This window comes from Centruroides vittatus, unplaced genomic scaffold, assembly GCF_030686945.1.
Source record: "Centruroides vittatus isolate TY-2023 unplaced genomic scaffold, ASM3068694v2 contig_397, whole genome shotgun sequence".
In the NCBI taxonomy this organism is placed as follows: domain Eukaryota; kingdom Metazoa; phylum Arthropoda; class Arachnida; order Scorpiones; family Buthidae; genus Centruroides; species Centruroides vittatus.
This window is the reverse complement of record NW_027122212.1, coordinates 679,508-699,445: the sequence shown is the minus strand read 5'-3', so window position 1 is coordinate 699,445 and position 19,938 is coordinate 679,508. Positions and strand designations below refer to the sequence as shown.

The following is a 19,938-nucleotide window of genomic DNA, read 5'->3' as shown; positions in this document are numbered from 1 at the left end:
AAGAACATCATCTTTCATGACTGATTATTTACAGAAGCCAAAGACATTTCAAGTATTCATGGTTTACTGGAAATACAGAAGCCACTGGTTATCGGGAAACAGAAAAAAAAAACGCGATATAACCGAGTAATAAAAATTCTGGGCTTTTACTAAACAGATTATACATGCTATGGAATCTCTGTTCTTTCATCAGCAAGTGTTTCTGATATAAAATAAGCTTAGTTTTTCAATCCTGAATTTTATTCATAGGTTATATCGAATTAATTGACGTTTACGTAAACATCGAAACCATGAACGCCCATTTAGCATTGTTTCTTTAACAATGACATTGAAAGACAAATACTGTCGATATAAAAACTAAACATCAATTGCGATTTTATTATACAGTACTGTATAAATCGCTTATTAGAAATTCGTGTAGTTTATATTTTTCAATAAAAATTATAAATGCTGTAATTGAAAATTTAAAAAAAATGAATATTGAATATATAATAGAACATCAAAACTTATAAAATTACAGAGTAAAAATTCTCTAAAAAGCAAAATGAAGTTACTACTGTATAAAAATTTTAGAAGTTTTCGTTCAGAATTAGAGAGATCTTTTCCTTACACATTATGCTGAATTCGAAATTTCACACCTTTATGTGAATTGACGCAATACCGTTAATTCACATAAATGTATGAAATTTCGAATTCACAGAAACTTGTAAATGAGGAGACTGTACTTAAAACTAATAAATAAACAACTTTTATATCAAAAGGAAACAAATGACAATCGATCTATCCACCTGTTCTGCATATTTAGCTCTTTCTCGTATTTCGTTGCAAATAGAAATTCAGTGGTAATTGGTAATTTAAAATTAATTGACTCAAATGCTTTTAAAATTTAGGGGACCAAAAAAACGCGATATAACGAGTGGCTACTATATTACAGTATATACAGAAATTTTTAAAATGTGTTTAACCATAACAGAATAAAAAGAAATAACAATTTTTACTGCTGTTTTGCCGAGTTTTCCTTCTGTGTTTTCACTTTGTTTTGTCACTATTGCACTCACTTTTTATTCACTTTTTCTGTATTTCAACTCACTTTTCTCACTTTTTCAAAGGGGAAATAGCACTCCTAGGCCTGAATATTTTACTGTGGCGACAACACCAGAGGACGCTTTACCTACTCTGCATTTTCTCACGGAGGCAGTAGCCTCAAAAGAAAGGTCGTCTCCGAGGGACTGTGAGGACTTGAGGACTGTTGATGGTGTAAAACGGCGGAAAGAAGGACAAGAAACAAAGTTTTAACTTTGTCACGTCGTATTATATTTTTTTATATTATTAAATGTAATAACGCCGGCCATGTTTTTTGTAATTTTTTATTCCATTGGATACATTTAGCAATGCATTTGTTTTATATGTCAATATTGTTTTCTCGTATATCCATTTGTGGTTTATGTAGCAAGTGTTATCAAATTAGTATCAGGATTTCAGTGAATTTGCCATCACCATGAGGTAAAAGTTGTTTTAGCAAAATTCTCTGCAGATCTGTCTCCCAATAGGTGGACCCTCATCTAAAGGGACAAGTTTTTAATGTCATTCCAAGGTGATGCCTTTAGTCAGGCATGAAACTACTCAGCAGATATTGGCAAGCAAATTAACAATCTATTATTGACAATCCAAACACCAATAATGTATTATCAACAAACTAACAACAATTAGCATTTATTTTTACCAACAGATGGCACTAGATGTAAAGGATGTAGAATCTATACATTACCCCAATATTTTGGGGTAATATATAGCTGTGTTGATTCTGGGGTCTAAGTAATACTCATACAAACTTTGGTCCAGATCAGTTTAGGAATAAAGATTTGTATAAAGGACAAACCAGCAAGAATTGATTTTTATATATGTAGATGTTTTTGTTTAATTTACATTTGAAGACAATCAAAACTCTTCAAGAATGAGCTTTTTTTTTATCATTTTAAAATATCATTTTCATTTATCAAAACTTTACTGTAATATTTAGTTTAGTATGCAATATTGAATATGTTCATATATTTATTTGTGTGTGTATGTAGAGAAAACAGAAAAAAACCATTTCAATAATTATTATTTTTATTAATGAGAGTTAATGCATTGTAATATTTCATAATAAAATATTTGAAAGTGAAAGGTTAAGAAAAGTAGAGAGACTTAACATAAAAGTGAGTTTTTGTTACCTCCATCTAACACAGTTGATTCAAATCTGAGCAATTCTGGGGTTAATCAGGGGTGCTTCTTGTATACTGAATACTGAAAACTTTCCACATTTTAGCAAAGTGTATTTAAGGTCACAAAAAATGTAATATTTCCATCAAACTATTCTTGTTTTCACAGCAAAAGTGAATTAGATTTTTTTACTCCTCTAATCAATAATTAAATTTATTTTTAAAAAATGAACTCAATTGTATGAATTTGAAATTTTGATATAATACCTTTACTTTTCTGACTGTTATGTATATAACAGAGGAAAGTATTAAATTGTATCAAATTTGGGTTTTTTGCAAATCCTGATGTTTTGTCTCTCTTGAACCCAAAAATTTTAAAAAGGGGATAATTTCTACAAATTTGTGTGTGTTGGTGGTATAGGACAGGGGTGGCCAACTTTTGTGTACATAAGATCTACTTTTTATCTTAAAAATGTGTTGCGATCGACTCGTGGTAGGCATAGTCTAAGTTGCGAGGGGGGGTGTGAAATACATACTATGTTTATACACTGTGCTTCAGTACGAGGTGCACTCCCACGAGCACTCCATAAAGAAAATAAATTTCCAGACCCAACTTTTGATATTTGCAGTTACGAGTTCATTCCATACAGGCGGCACCTAAAAAAATCGATTTTTCGACACTTTCAAGATTGATTTTTATTAACTTAAAATATAATTTAATTTTTTTTATCAATTACAATGTATAAATTGTGGTACTATTTGTTCGTAAACTTGAAAAAGTTGTTATAAAACTGCACAATACGGCTGATGATTTGATTATAAAATTTTACTTTCGCGATTTTTTTTGGGCGAGGAAAATTTATCATGGAAGAATGATATAAGATTTTTAGACTTATTTTTTGCTAATCTATCAAAAGCTCACGGGAGTGCTCTTTGTACTGAAACACCCTGTATATCTACCTACGTAAAAAACAACGTAATTATTTAACGGGCCAAAAAACTCACGTCCAGGGGAATTAAAACAACACGAGTAATTATTAACAATATTTATTAATTCAAATTAGCTACTGATGAAGACAGATTTAGAATTTATTTTATTTTGTTACATTAATGGGAAAACTGAGTTTGCACGTCTCTTACCAAGGAAACATAATTAGGTGTATATCCCGACAAAGATAATAATAATGATTCTTCAGTATGGGACTCAGTCAGGACAGAATGTTTAGTCTTCGTTAACTTTAAGTATGAAAATGCCAATTCACACAGGTATGTAGTTCCGAAACAGGAATAAATATATTTGCTACATTTGGTGATACTGGGATATTTTTCTCAATTGACATATTTCTAAAAATCCAAAAATATAGCGTTCTGTTGCCAAAAACGCTCACTTATCGAGTAAATAGATAGGTAAGAAAAGCCATAATTTAATTTAAAACATAAAGAACAGGCACTTACATTTTAAACAAATGAAAAATTGAAACTCAACATTGTCACCGTGGATAAATAATATTGATTAATAATAATAATAATGTTAATACTAAAGAAAAGAAGCTATCGCATGATAGTATCAAATATTCAAGCTTAAATGGCTGTGTTTTCTACGAGTCCAGTCATAACTGCATGCATATTGTTGCTTTTGCGCGTTACGTTTACAAGTTGCGTTCAGTTACAAGTGTAACGCATTAAGTCAAAGACATCGCGAGCGATCGACCAAAATTGGCATCGCGATTGACTTGTTGGCCACCCCTGGTATAGGAATAAAGATTAAGAAATAAAATTTGGCATGGTATTTGTACAGTATATAAGGGGAATTGATGCTATTAAATTTTGGTGGTTAAAGGCTAAGAAAGTTAAGTCATTTCTAGAGTGGGATTGGAGTTAATAAAAATTTTACTTGTGACTGGAGGGTCAGTGCCTCCTTGGTACCTTGTCAGGACTGATACCACCGTGTCCCAGGTGACACAGAAGCCAAGACGGCGTGTTAATTTGGTTACATGAGCGTACACAGGTGATCGAATTTGGGATGGAGATGAGATGAGAGACAGTGAACTGGAAGTGAATCACTCTGATACCAGGTTAACAACCAACAACGATTTAATTTCAATGGAAAGGAGTACATGATACAATACAATAGACATATCGGGATAGATACATAAAGATTTAGCCTCTCAATCAAGCGGTCGCAAGAGAGAGAGAGAGTTTACATGAGATACGCCTGGGGATAAATACCTTGTCGAGGTTCTGGACATGATGCCCAATGGGTCGAATGGGAGAAAATCCTTGAGGGCAGTTTTCACTTCAGGTGCACAACAGGCCATTTCTGGAAGGTAATCTGTAAGGATGAACTAGATGATGGGAAGGAATGATAAATCCACAGGTACCCGATGCTTGAGGGACTCGATCGAGGAACTGGCAACGACTTTCGATGATGGTTGAGAACACACACCTTAGGCAACTAGTTGTTGATGACAACTGCCTCACTTGTCATCACCTCCTCCTTTTTATTAGGGAGGGCTTCCTTTGAGTTTTTCCCATGACTTCGCTAGAATTTTTAGTACATCAGGGCCAATGGTTAAAATTTCATTCGTGGGTTCCAGGTGACACATTGAATGTGTCACTTTCAACAAGGAAACAAGTCTGTGGGAAACAGTTTTAATTGTCTTTGACTAATTTTTTCCATTTTGTCTCTCTCTGAATTTTTTGTAGAAAAACAAACATCAAACAAAACGGCCCTACACCACATTCAGCTCTCACTTACTCATTACTAGCATTTATGATATTTTTAAAAACTTATCTTTATCTTCAAAATTAAGCCTCTTTTACTTTATATAATAATTAATAATAATATAAAAGTTTATTTTTTAATAGCATCTCATAATAGATGGTGCCATACAATTTTAACTTTGTGCTAATGTGTATTAGTGTTTCAAAACATAAAAAAATTCAGTAATATGTTGCATAACTTTCCTGGCTACTTATCCCCTCGATGTGGGTTCCTGTCCGTGGTGAGGGGACCTCCCAGAGATGGTTTGGTATTTCTTCTTTACCATCCCTGGGATCTGAACGCCCACCCACGTGTTTGCCGTGCGTGGTGGCCCGTATGCCGGAAAGGGGGATCCTGGTAGTTGAGGGGCAACATACCGTCCCCAACACACTGCTTTGGCCCCTGCTTCGGATAAACGGGAGGCTCAAATCAGGCTCCGTTTGAGTCAATCGGCTGGTCGGTGAGTCATTCTTGACCTCGGCTTGGAGTCAACCGATCGATGCAGACCGGGCGGACACGTCAGGCAAGATGTGCTCTTCTTGACTGCATTGTGAGGGTATAGCTCCTGGGAAACCCTGGTGTGACGGTCTATGGGAGTCTCCCATGTGACGGCATCCCCTTGTTGGACCCCATGGTGGGTGGGGTCACTAGGAGCTGAATAGTTATTTTTAAACATGGATTCAACAAATTCAAAAACCACAAGCACCATTGCATCACAACCAAAGGAGGTCAGTTCCTCCAACCAACCAATTTATCTCATAGTACATAGTACTACTGAAAAACCGATGTCTAAGTGTTCCCCTTTCCTAATTCAAAAGTTGTTTGAATCAACTATTGGACATTTAAAGAAAATACAAAAATTGAGGTCAGGGGACCTACTGATAGAAGCAGCCTCCTCTCAACAGTCAGCAAAGCTTTTGAAAATGACATCTCTAGGAGACATAACAGTCACCATCACACCACACGCAAGTTTGAACTCATCACGTGGTGTGATATCTGAGGTCGATCTGATGTCTGAAGATGAATCAGATATCCAGATCGGTCTTTCAGATCAAGGTGTCACTGCTGTCCGACGCATCTCCATTCGTCGTGATGGCAAGTTGATACCAACTAAACATCTCATTCTCACTTTTGGAAAGCCAACATTACCATCATTTGTTACTGCAGGATATCTGCGCTGTCCAGTTCGACCATATGTTCCAAACCCACTGCGCTGCTTCAAATGCCAGCGGTTTGGACATTCTCAAACATCCTGCAGAGGAAAGAGCGTATGTGCACAGTGTGGAAGTGAAGGTCACCAGAGTGCTGAGTGTACCAATACTCCATGCTGTGTGAATTGCAAAGACGCCCATCCTGCCTACTCCCGGAAATGCCCTGCATGGCAGAGAGAGAAAGAAATCCAACGAGTGAAAACAGTTAGCAACATACCTTACCTAGAGGCTCGGCGCATGGTCACTTCAAGTGCACCATTGAAACAGAAGACATTTGCAGCTGTTTTGAAATCCACAAAGACATGTGCAGTTCAAACGAATATTTCAGTTTCTCCGAAAGAATCTCTCACTTGCCATGCGAAATGTCTACTGATCCCATCAAAAGAAACACCAGAAAAAGAGAATCTAAAAGCAAAAGCACCCCTACCTAAAACAGGGGTCACAACAAGAAACCTGGGTTCTAAGAAGGCAAGTAAGAACCCACTAAACAAACAGAGAGTGAAAGCAGCTCTCTCTAAATCTAAAAAATCAGAGGCTCAATCTATGAGTGAGTTCTCTGATATCTCTGATGAAGAGAATAATATGGAGGTGCCACAACCAATTTCACCTCCAAAAGGAAAATCCTCTGTGAAATTGAAGAGGGACACTTTTGCGAAGAATGCTACCTCAAACACATAATGGATAACAAAATAATCCAATGGAACTGTCGTGGTTTCCGCAACAACTTTTCTGACATTAAACACTTGACATTATCTACCTCATCTCTCTGTGTGGCACTCCAGGAAACCCATCTGAAACCTGGAGAAAATATTTCTTTAAAAGGATTCAATCTTTATCGTAAGGATGACGATAGCCACAACCGTGCCAGCGGAGGTGTGGCTATACTGGTTTCAAACCGCATCCCGTCCTTACCGGTACAAATAACAACAGAGCTGCAAGCTGTGGCAGTCAGAATTTCAATTGGCGTTACTGTCACAGTTTGTTCCATATACTTGCCACCAGATGTCAGAATCGATGAAGATGAATTGGATGCCTTGGTTGAACAACTGCCGACTCCATTCCTTTTACTCGGTGATTTCAATGGCCACAACCCAATGTGGGGCAGTCCCGACATAAACCGTCGAGGCAGGGCCATTGAGAGATTTATAGGCAATCACCAACTCTATTTATTTAATACTGGAGAAGTGACATACTTCCACGCCCCAACAAGAACATTTACTGCCATTGATTTGACATTAGCTAGTCCAAATCTGTTTTCAGCGTTTACATGGAAGGTTGGATGTAATCCACTTTCCAGCGACCACTTCCCAATATTTTTAGAATATCGAGGCAGAGAAAGCTGTGAAACAGCCCGTCCACCACGCTGGAAATTTGAAACGGCAGATTGGCCTACATTTTCCTCTTTGGCTAACATCACTGAGGAAATGGTCAATACTGCCGATATCAATGATGCAGTAGAAGTTGTCACATCGAGTATTATTCAGGCAGCCGAAAAAACAATGGGGAAAACGTCAACCAGATATCCAAAACATCCGAAACCATGGTGGGATCAGAATTGTGAGGTAGCATTTAAAAAACAAAAGAAAGCATGGGGGATCTTCAGAAGATACCCCACTGCTGAGAATTTGATAGCTTTTAAAAAAGCAAAGGCAAATGCCAGAAAAATAAGGAGGCAAAGCCAAAGGGATTCTTGGAGGAAGTATGTATCTAGCATAACATCTTCCACCAGCTCAAAAGCGGTCTGGGATAAAATCCATAAAATTAACGGGAAATATGCTTCTCACTCTCTGTCCATGCTGGAAAATAATGGCACAATAATCAGTGACATAAAAGGTATTGCTGATTGTTTGGGTGAAACATTTTCGTCCTCATCCAGCAATATTATGTATACAAAGGATTTTCAGGCTTACAAAGTGCGATCTGAAAAACAATATCTAAACTTCCACTCCCCATCTAATGAGGAATATAATGTGCCATTCAGCAGAATAGAACTATGTACAGCAATCTCTCGCTCGGGGAATACTGCTGTAGGCCCGGATAAAATCCACTACAGCATGATTAAAAATCTATCAGACAATTCCCTCAGTAATCTTCTGAATCTGTTTAACAGAATATGGACAGAACATACTTTTCCAGACTCTTGGAGGCTATCTATCATCATTCCCATACCCAAGCCAGGTAAAGACCACAAAAATCCCTCTAATTATAGACCAATTTCTCTGACTAGTTGTCTCTGCAAACTTTTCGAGAGAATGGTAAACAGACGCCTGATGTTCCTCTTAGAGGAAAAGAACTACTTTTCACCACATCAGAGTGGATTTCGTAGGAACAGAAGTACCACAGACAATTTAGTAATTCTTGAAACATCTATACGCGAAGCGTTTGTTAGACGGCAGCACTTAGTGTCTGTGTTTTTTGATATAGAGAAGGCCTACGATCGCTGCTGGCGATACGGTATACTCTGTGATCTGCACAAATTCGGATTGCGGGGTAATTTGCCAATTTTTATAAAAAACTTCCTGCAGAATCGTAGATTCCAAGTCAGGATGGGCAACACTTTTTCTAGGCCTTTCACACAAGAAGAAGGTGTTCCTCAAGGTTGTATTTTGAGTGTGACTCTGTTCCTAGTAAAAATTAACAGCATAGCTAAGTGTCTTCCTCCCAGTGTGAAACACACTCTGTATGTGGATGACTTTCAGATCTCCTGCCAGTCTAGTAACATGGGTTTCATCGAGAGACAGCTGCAAACCTCGCTAAACCGCATAGACAATTGGTCCAAGATCAATGGTTTTACTTTTAATGCAGAGAAGACCTCCTGTATCCACTTTTGCCGAAGGCGTGGTTTGCACCTGGACCCGGAAATTCACCTAAATGGGGTTAAAATCCCAATAGTCAATGAGGCAAAGTTTTTGGGTGTTGTGTTTGACCAAAAACTGACGTTCTTATCACACTTGCGCAATTTGAAGAGTAGATGTTTAAAATCTCTGAACCTTTTAAAGGTACTGTGCTGCTCATCCTGGGGAGCAGACAAATGTTTGATGCTCAGGATATATAGAGCCCTCGTTCGCTCTAAGCTGGACTATGGAAGCGTTGTCTATGGCTCTACGCGAGAATCTACTCTTCGGATGCTGGATCCAATCCACCATCAAGCATTGCGTTTGTGCACTGGTGCATTTCGAACTTCTCCTGTTCAAAGTTTGTACGTGGATGCTTATGAGCCTCCACTATCTCTCAGGAGAGAGCAGTTGTCTCTGTTCTATTATATTAAGCAGAAATCTCAGATTAAATCTTCAGTTGATTGTATAGTATCAGATACTCAGCTGATAAGATTATTTGCAGCCCGCCCAAGTAGTGTCCCTACATTCAGCATAAGAATGGAGAATGTCAGCAGCACGATCGACCTGGATATGGGCAACATTTCACAGCCTGAGCTTTATAGTATATCACCTTGGTCAACTCCTGTGATAAATGTCGATCTTAGCTTAAAGCAATTTCCTAAGGAATCCACCCCAGATTACATGTATAGACAGTACTTTGCTGAAATTCGACATCGTGACAGGAATTTAATTCCTATATACACTGATGGGTCTAAATCGGATGATTACGTTGGGTCAGCCTTTGTCTGTCAGAATGAAATTGTGGCAGAACAAATCGCACCAAATTCCTCCATTTTTACTGCGGAGTTGCAGGCTATTTATTTAGCCTTAAAGTATATAAATAGGAAAGGTCATCGTTGCTGCATGATTTACACTGACTCAGTTAGTGCACTTCAGGCTTTGATCTCGTATGAACCTAGTTCTCACTCCATAGTGATTAAAATTCGTAAGCTGATTTGCCATCTTTTTGCGAGGAATTTCTCTATAAAATTTTGTTGGGTCCCAGGCCATGTAGGTATAAGAGGAAATGAAGAAGCTGACGCAGCTGCAAAGTCAGCAAGACCTTCTCAGCATACAATGTTTATTGAAGGAGGTGACTTGAAGCTAGTTGTTAAAAAACGACTAGAGGAGAGATGGCAAAATGTGTGGAACGTACAAGTCCACAATAAACTACACGAGATCAAACCTGTGATAGAAAATTGGACACAGAAGAAACCCTATGACAGAAGATCTGAGGTCATTCTTACTCGTTTGAGAATTGGACATACTCGACTGACTCATCAATACCTTTTGAAGGGTGATGACCAGCCTGTATGTCAGTATTGCAACTGTAATGTAAGTGTTAAGCACATACTGAGCAATTGCATCGCCTCTGAACGGATTCGTAGGCAGCATTTTGGAAATGCAAGTTTTAAAGAGATTTTGGGCCAGAGGCCAAATGTTGATAAATTATTGAACTTTTTAAAAGTTACAAATATTTATAAAGAAATTTAATTAATTATTTATTTATTTATATCTATATACATCTTGTTGTTACAAAACCCATGCAGTTTAATTGTTGTATATTTTTGTTGTTGGTTCTTTGTTTTTTGTTTTGTTGATTTTTATTGTTTATTGTTATTTATGTACATATATATACCATAAGTTGTGGCGCAGCTTGGCCTATGTGGCCCTTCTGCCAATAAACTTTAACCAACCAACCAACCAACCAACCTGGCTACTTATCACTCATCAGCCTCTGAGTCTAGTTTCATCCAAATCCATGACCTTTCCTTGTTAGTCAATTTATGCTATTTTACACAATTTCACTATTGTGATGTATGTATTGTGAAATAACTATAATAATTAATGAATCAGTTTTCCTTATTTGAGAAAAAAAGAGTATTTGTCTTTTCCTTGATTTAACTCTTCTCCTCCCAACTGGCTCTACAGGTTTTAGTGCTTCAGTTTGAAAACACCCAAGGCTAATATTAGTCACTGAAGGTCACTAGACACACATTATTTTATAATGTAAAATATTCAATTTTTATTGTACAGCTATGGAAAAAAATCTTGTATACACATTTCTTTGTTAGTTTCTGATTATGTAGTTTTTGTTTGTGGATGTTAAAAATTTGTTTTTATCACCTACTGTTTTTGTTTGTAATACAGTATCTTACTACACTTTGACAATAGATAAAATAATTTGTTTTTATTCATTTAACTTTTTTATTGAGCTAGCTTGGCATAAAAGTTTGTTCTTTACATTTTGATATAAGATTTATATATATATTGACATATTTAATGAGGCGCAATTGTTATTTATATCAAAAAGTTAATTTTTACATTTTTCATGCCATGTTTCAGTTTTTGCAAGTTTTACTGTATCTAATTTTAATTTTTGAAACGCTTTCTAATTCACTAATTATTTTAGTGAAAAGGAAAAGGAAGAAGAACAATTGAAAGAACAACAGGCAGAAGAAAATGGTGAATCTTCAAAACTGAATGATGGTGTAGCAGGACCATGGAAAATGAGTGCATCATCAGGTGCATCCTCAGGTGCCAGCCCTGCCTCGGGTAAAATTTGTTTTTCATTATTTACAATTCTACATAAATGAATAAAACTACAAATTGTTAATAAAGTATTTCCAGTTTTATTCCACAAATTCTATAAAATGCTTTCTTTTAAAAATTTGTTGAATGTACAGTAATGTTTATTTTGATGTTGGTCATTTTTTTTTTCTAATGTATATTTAAAAATATTTTATAATTTATAGAATGTTTGAAGTTCCTATATTGCATTTATTTGAAAAATTCAAATATTCTCAATTATTGATTGGTGTATTTTAGCAAGAATCATGGCAATAGCTAAAAAGTAAAAAATTTTGAAATTTATTTAAAAAAATATTTAATCTGAATTTTTGAAATTGGAATACTTCTTTTTAAGGTTTTCTCTGTTATAATAGTTTGAAAATATATAAATAAAAATTGTTTACATGATCAAAGTTTAATCTTTTTATAGAAACCATAGTAGTAGAAGAAGAAGTTAAAGAAGGAAAGCAACCCAGTACATATGTACCACCTCATTTACGTTACTCTGGTACAAGTGTTGGCCCAAAAAGAAATCCTAAAACTGCTCCAGAAATTTCAAGTGAAGTTCACTTTCCATCATTATCAGCTTCTGTAGATAGTCCTAAAGGAGTTCAAACAAGGTAAATTATTGTTTAGATTCATTGTTATATAGAACTAATGAATTTGCTTGTCAAGAATGATGGATTATATAATGATTGGTAAAGTGAAACTAAATGAATAACTACTAAGTACAATATTTTATTGAAAAAATTTAGTGTTCATCACAACACTCCTTAAAAAATATTTCTAGTAGATGTATCGTTTTTATCCATCATTACGTGTAATTTTTATTTTCATGAAAAATATAGCTGAACTCAATTTTAAAGAAGTTATCCTGATTAGTTTTGTTGATGGCTTGTCTAAAATACTTTACGGTTCTTTCAGGTAACTTAATAGACTATTTCATTTCCTAATGACATATTCAAAGTATGCACAAATGATGTAATCAGTGTAGAAATGATCTCATGCAAATGAACAGAATGGTGTGTGAGGTTAAATGTTATTTTATTTATTCAAACAAATAAAAACTTAAATACAAGTAAGAAATTAAATACAAATATATTGCTGTATGGTATGTTAAGATCATTAAATCCTCATCTTAGTAATGAAAAGTCTGTTCTTTCCCAGCAGCTTTATTTAATTACAACTGTAATTGACACTTTGTTAATGGCACCTATAGTCCAGATTCTATTCCATCCCTATTTTATAAAAAATTAAAGGCAAATTTTGTTTTCATTTTCATTTATTTATTTCCAGCTATTATAAAATATTCATATATTCCACATCTACCAAGTGACTACCACTATAATAGCTGTTTTGTCTTAAAAAAAAAAGGAACAATCATACTATTGACTGGTAATCTTGTTACCTTCTATGCTAAACATATTCAAAATATGTCTTTACTGTCACATCACATCCAAAATTAAACCATTTCAACCCTGCAATATCCCTCATCAATTCACCATTAGTAATTTGCTGGAAGCCCAATGTTTAATCCTTACCAACCTCAAACAAGCATGCCACTTATATTATTTATATATTAATAAAGCCAAAGCCTTTGATTCTGCCATCTGTTCAGTTCTATGCAACATTAATAACTTTATCCTATCCTGGTTAAATAACTACTACCTACTTTGAAAATGTAAGATAGAAATATCTGATTAAAGCTAAACGATTGCTGTAGTGTATTGGGCTACTTTTTCACCACTATTAATATAGTGGTGAAAAAGTAGCTCAATTCACTACAGCAGTTGTTTAGCTTGTATTAAGAGCATTGGATTTTGAAATGTTTTATATCTAAAAATATATTTTTTTTCTTTTTCAAGAGTTTTCTCCAATGTTAGGCATTCCTCAGGGTTCCATAAATTCCCTTTCCTCCAGGGTTCCTAAGTTCCCTTTTTTTATTGCCTTAATCAATAGATCCTTATCCATTCCTGATTCTCACTGTTTCACAGATGACATAAAAATTAATAATAAAACAGTAGTAGTAAACAGTTACAAATCAATCTTAATTGGCTTAATACAGCTTTACATAGAATCAACCTTTCTATCAATATGGTAAACACTAACGTCATGCATGCACTTTAGATTCATGAAACTGCCCTCTAATATCAAAATCCATATTGATCAACAAGAACTATCATTCATACCCCACAAAGTTGACCTAGGCATCACATTTAATTCACAACTTACATTTAACCTCCATACAGTGTACTTAACTGTTTTTTTTTCTTCTTCTTTTTAATCTACTCTAAGAGATATGATCTAGCACAATCTCAAAACTGTTTCTTCCAGTGCAGTACTTTGTGCCATATTTTTTTACCAGTATCTAATCCATAATAGACCATGCCCATCCAGTTTGGTCTGCTGTGTGTCACATTTTTGTCCATTCTTAACAAAGAATTATCAAAGATTATCAATCTTTGATAATTCTTTGTTAAGAACTCTTGAATAAGCTAGCCAACTTTCCATTTACTGGCTCTCCAACGGTTAGACAGCCGAGTGGTCAAGATGGCAACCGACCACTCTGGGAGACCCGAGATCGAATTCATACAGGTCGAAAAATCCCCAGAAATTTTTAAGGGGTGATCTGACCAGATATATCAGTTCCCGTCTCTCACCACCCAGCCACCCCATTGTGGGCCTGGCTAAAAGTGGTTAATAAATCCAATCCATTTGCCAAAATAGAAAGTTATTTGCCAGGTTACTTTTTTCCTTTGTTCAAACACAATATAGTGCAATCATTTGACCACTTGGCATTTATTTGATGAAATTTACTTACTTTACTTACTTACTTGAAATTTGGTTACTTTTTTGTTTACTGTAACATTTTGTACCAACCAGAAATGAAAGCATGACTGACAATATAAAATAAAAATAAAGTTTTTATGAGTGAGTTTCTCAAGCAACTTTACAATTTTACTGTTAGTAAACAACAGTATTGGACTGAGACCAATTTATGTTCTTTAATACTTTTTTTGCAATTTTCTAAAACTTTTGCAAATTATGAATTCTGTGGTAGACAATGTGACCCCAGAAATGTACACAGTATTTCAAATTACAACCTTTAAAATGTTTCATAGCTTACTCTCTCCCTTGGGCCCACCAGTGGCCAAACAATTTCGTTCAGTGAACACTGGTAGTTCAGTTGTGGGTTCACACCTCACCAAGACAGGCTGACCACTTGGAGTTTTCTCCATGTCTTTAACACCTAAATAGGGGCCAGTTACTCTTAAAAGACCTCCTGGAAGGCATCTCTCTAGGCAGATTGCTCAAGTGTTCCATTGCTTATAACTAACAAACCAAAAACAATAGTCTCTCCCTATTTCATCTGTCTAAGAGTCGGTTGTCAACCTAAATACCTCCTGCCTCTACCTTCCTTTTTGTCATCTAAACATATTCAGAAAATTGCTTTTCTCAAAGTACCAGACATTCATCACAGGCAAAGATCATCTACATTAAAGTTTTCTCAACTTTAAGTGTCATTGTAAAACATTATATGATATGACTGTACAGTAACAGTACCTAGTTCACTTTGTAATAATACATAAATCTTTTTTACAAATAATAATGTTGACGTGAAACACGTGATAATACAAGCAGTCGCCTAACAAAAAGTAAGCTTTTATAAATATATACATTGAAACAATTAACCCTTAGCCTGCCGTTTGCCACGCCCCCTTATTTTGTAAAACGGCCAAGGTCAAAATAGGTGAATCAGGCAATATTATTTTAAAAATTCACTGAAAATTAAATTATTTTATTCATATGAAAAAAATCACATATATTTATCAATATAGTTAGTTTTAAATACCACATTTTTCAATAAAGTTTGTTTGAAAAATTTATGAGAAAAAAAAAATAATATATGATAACTGACATTCAGACTTGAAAATTTGTTACTATTTGTCAAAATTAACATTGTCTGGTTACTTCATTCTTATTGTCACTGAGCCAATATGATGTACAATATTGTTCTGTACAATTTGATATAACATTTATGCATGTATGTTTATTCGTTGTGAAATAATCGCACATTATATCAAACATTTGTTTGAAATCTGAACTTTATTCTGCTTTCAACTAATATAATGAACTACTATACTTTATTCATTTTATATCAAACAAGATTATATATTTTCGTAATAAACATATGATTACCAGTAGCAATAGATGTAACATTTGCTGATATTTTAGATTTAAAAAAAAATTAAAAATTAAAAAATATATAAAATATCAGAACTGAAGGTCATAACTTGAATATTTATAATGCATTAACATATTATAGCTGAATAAACTTATTATAGCATTAATGAACTTATTATAGTATTATTATTGCATGAATATGCTGAAAATGAAATAAAAAATTATCAGAAAATGAAAAATTAAGAAAAAAACACCGATAATTAAATTTTTTTAAGTCGACAAAACACCACCTGGACAAATTTGTGAAACAGACGATAAACAAGACAATGCCGTCAAGTGCTGACATCTGTTGTCGATAAATTTTATAAAAATCGATTGTTAACAGGGTAACGATGAATCGGTACCCTGACCGGGAAAGGGTTAAGATACAAATCATCATACAATAAAAAAGATTCTAATAAGCCATATAACTAAACAAAAAATTAGTAAAATCACCATTTTTTAATTAATTCAAAATATATTCCAAATTTGTTTTCTGCACACCTAGGAGTTGAGGTTTAATTCAAAATTTTATTTGCTGAATTTGATCAATAGAAAGTGTATGAACTAAGTGACCATTTACTTCTAAATATATAGATTTTAGAAGACAGATAAATGAAAAATTTACTTGATTTAAACAAAAATTCAACAATTATAATAACCAATTGAGTGCTTTTTTTTGTAGAATATTAATTTTTTTATAGATTTGATATTTTATTTAAGTAATAATTTTAGAATACTTTGGTCAATAAATTTAATGATTAGTACTTCAGTTTTTATTCATCATTGAAACTATTTTAATGATGAATTACGCACACAAGTGAACATTACATAAGATTATTTTCCTAACTACTTATTATCAAATTTTATTAGAAAATGCTTTAGATAATATGTAAATTATTATTTTACATGTTATGTGGAATAATTTACATATTATCAATAGTTAAGCTTTATTTTTGATTTTTATTAAGTATTATTTTAAAATTTATATCTGTTAATTCCTCAGCAACCTGCCTGCTTGACAGTTTGATGTAATTTATCAATCTCATTCAAATAAACCAATAATAATATTACTTATGAAATATGAAATGTTTATATCTAATCGTACCCCATTATGTCAATTAAATATATGAATACTTTTCAATTATTAAAGCAGATGAAGTTAGCAAATTTTAAGCTAGAACTCAATATTGACTAATTATGCGAAATTAGGATGTTCAGATGACCATAAAGATGTGAATGATAATTTCATGTAAGACAAAGTATTTCCAAAAGTATTTGAAATTATTAAATGAAATCTAAGAAATATTTTAAAATGTCATATATAAAGCTAAGAAACATTGTAATGAGAAGGATATATTCTATAGTATATTAACATAGATTAGATTTACCTTAAATCTTATAATTGCTAATAATAACTAGAGAGAGAGAGAGAGAATTCGTTAATAAATTATATATAAAGTGATTTTACTTAATGAAAATATAAACTTTTCTTTTTGTTTTCAGCACACAAGACAAAAACTTCCAATCTGTAAAACATGGCATCAAATCCAAAGATGTCTCATCGCAAGGTCTTCAGTTAGATCTGGAAAACAAATTTGCTGCTCTACATCAAGGAGAATATAATTAATAATTAGAAGTAATAGAGAAAATGAAACTATGAAATATTCTGTCCACTTTCCCAGATTCCAATATAAACTGTGACCATGTCTATAAGTGGGAGTTAAAAAAAAATTTTATGAAAATTCATCTAAGCGAAGGAGTCTGTTGAAAAAGGACAATTATTGTTATAAATGTGATTTTTGGAGGGATATTTTTATTCTTTTTCTAAAAGTAGCAATATTATAAAATTAGAAGGAAACCAATACTTTTTACTGATAACACTAAAATCTCCTTCCCTCTCGTTTCACTAATGCCGTTCAAGTGAATTTTCAACTCATTTCATTTTAATTGTAGACGGTGTGAATGGATATATTAGATTTTTTAAATAATCTGTGTTTGTTATTTATAAGTCAAAAATGCATCTGTTAAAACACGTAAAAAAAAGAAAAATATGGTTGGGTTTAATTGTAATGTTGCATAGGAAAAAAGCATAAATATTATATATATATATATATAACTATTATGATTTAGGTTTATGTACAGAAATGCAATCAGAGAACAAAAAATTATAAACATGTTAGTGTACTTGTATATTTGTTTTGGCACAAGAATATACACAAAAAATTCAATAATGTATAAAATTCTGTAATGTTCATATTTAAGAAAATTTTCTTTAACATATTAATTGAAAGACGAAATGTGTTGGGCTTTATCACAGTATATAAATAATGTATAATTATAATTAAAATACAAATTGGTTAAATATTTGTACAGATACTGTCAAAATTTCAAACTAGGACAGTGTATATAGAAACAGATTTAAAATCAAAAAATATTAAGCGATTATAAATATGTATAAACATTTAAAAATTTGTACTTTTTGCAAAAATAATCTAAATAAAAAATAGCCCATTGTATGTTTGTGGTATTATTTATTTTTTTGCTGTTTCAAATTTAATTTTATAAACATTTATGAATTTCTTAATTTTTAACCTATAAATGAAAAAGTGCTTTTATTCACAAAATTTCAAAGGCTATTATATACTTGAAATGCTAATATTTTATAGGTAATGTGCTTAGTTTCATTGTAAGCATTGTATTATTTGCCTTATTTGCTAAAACAAATCTTTATCTTTTTAATAATGAATAAAACAAAAATATTTGATGTATACTGAAGTTTAATTATAATAAAATCTTAAATGTAAATTCAGAAATACAACTGAATTGTTCCTGCCAATTAGTAGTAACATGAATTATAATTCTGTATCCTAACACCATATTGTAAAAATGTCAAAATACACAATTATTGAAAAATTCATTGAATTTTATATATTTTTATTGCTTCTTTTAGGCAAGAAATACAAGGCACATCAATATAAAACCAGAAAAATGCTGCTAAAAGTCTGGAGGATGAGCAATAGGGTAGTAATTTTTACTCATGAAACTTCCAAGTAGAGGCAACAGTAACTGCAACTGGCAACACTGTTGATATACAAACATAAGACAACAGACCAATAAAATGATAAAAATCTGCCTGTAACATGGAGAGGTGCTAAGAATATAAATGAAATCAATTTGGATAAAATAACTAAAGCTTCTCCCACACTGGGTTGTATAAAACAAAAATATATCTTCAGGCCAAATTTGCTGTAACTGGATTCCAGTTACAGCAAATTTGGCCTGAAGAAGAGCCCAGGAGGGGCATCGAAAACGTTTGCCAGTTTATACATAATTCATGCCGGATATTGGTTATAAAGGTATATATTTTTGTTGGATAAAAATTTTGAATATAGTTGCCAAAAAAAACGGAAGTTTCATCATCATTGTCAATTTAAACTGATTTAATCATGGGAAAACAATTTTCTGTAGAATAAGATTTAAAATTTGATGCAATCCTCCACAATGTAATATTTAAACAAATTTTTATGCATCTCTTTAATATTCTAATTCTTAAATGTGATTAAGGATATAACGAAGTAAATGTTCAGAATCTTTCTTTTGAATTATGTTATCTAGATTAAAAGAAATATAACCTATTATCACTGAAATTATGTACATTGTAATAAGTCATTTTTAAAATTTTAATATTACACAATATAATGTATTCCTAAAAATTCATTGTTTTAATTTCTTAATGAATTCCAATATTTAAAGCTGTTGACTTAATACAAAATTTTGCTATAAAAGGCACTAAATATAAAATAATGTGAAAATTGCAATAAAAAATCAGAATTAAAAATTAACATTTTATTGTTGTGACTCTTATCAAAGTTAATATTTTGTAATATTGCTTCAAAGTACACACTGATATTTTTAAAGCTAGATAATCAAAGAATGCATATACAAAAATCTCATGATTATAATTAAACTGTAGCTAAAGTAAAAGCTATTTCTGTAGGAAAAAGTTGAGAGTTAAAAACTTTCCTTTTATTTTCTTTCATAGAAAGTTTATACTTTCTATGAAAGAAAAGAAAGTTTATACTTTCTAT

General features: G+C 32.9%; 1 protein-coding gene across 1 annotated transcript in view; it reads left to right on the top strand.

Annotated features, from left to right (window-relative positions):
• LOC136976177 (protein CDV3 homolog) overlaps nucleotides 1-18,366 on the top strand; it is a 36,453-nt gene extending 18,087 nt beyond the window's left edge. Inside the window, exons 3-5 of the mRNA XM_067271399.1 lie at nucleotides 11,466-11,608; nucleotides 12,054-12,243; nucleotides 17,354-18,366. Coding sequence (XP_067127500.1) covers nucleotides 11,466-11,608; nucleotides 12,054-12,243; nucleotides 17,354-17,477 — 457 coding nt within the window. The 3' untranslated portion in view covers nucleotides 17,478-18,366. The remainder of the gene's footprint in view (nucleotides 1-11,465; nucleotides 11,609-12,053; nucleotides 12,244-17,353) is intronic.
• The last annotated feature ends 1,572 nt before the right edge of the window (nucleotides 18,367-19,938 follow it).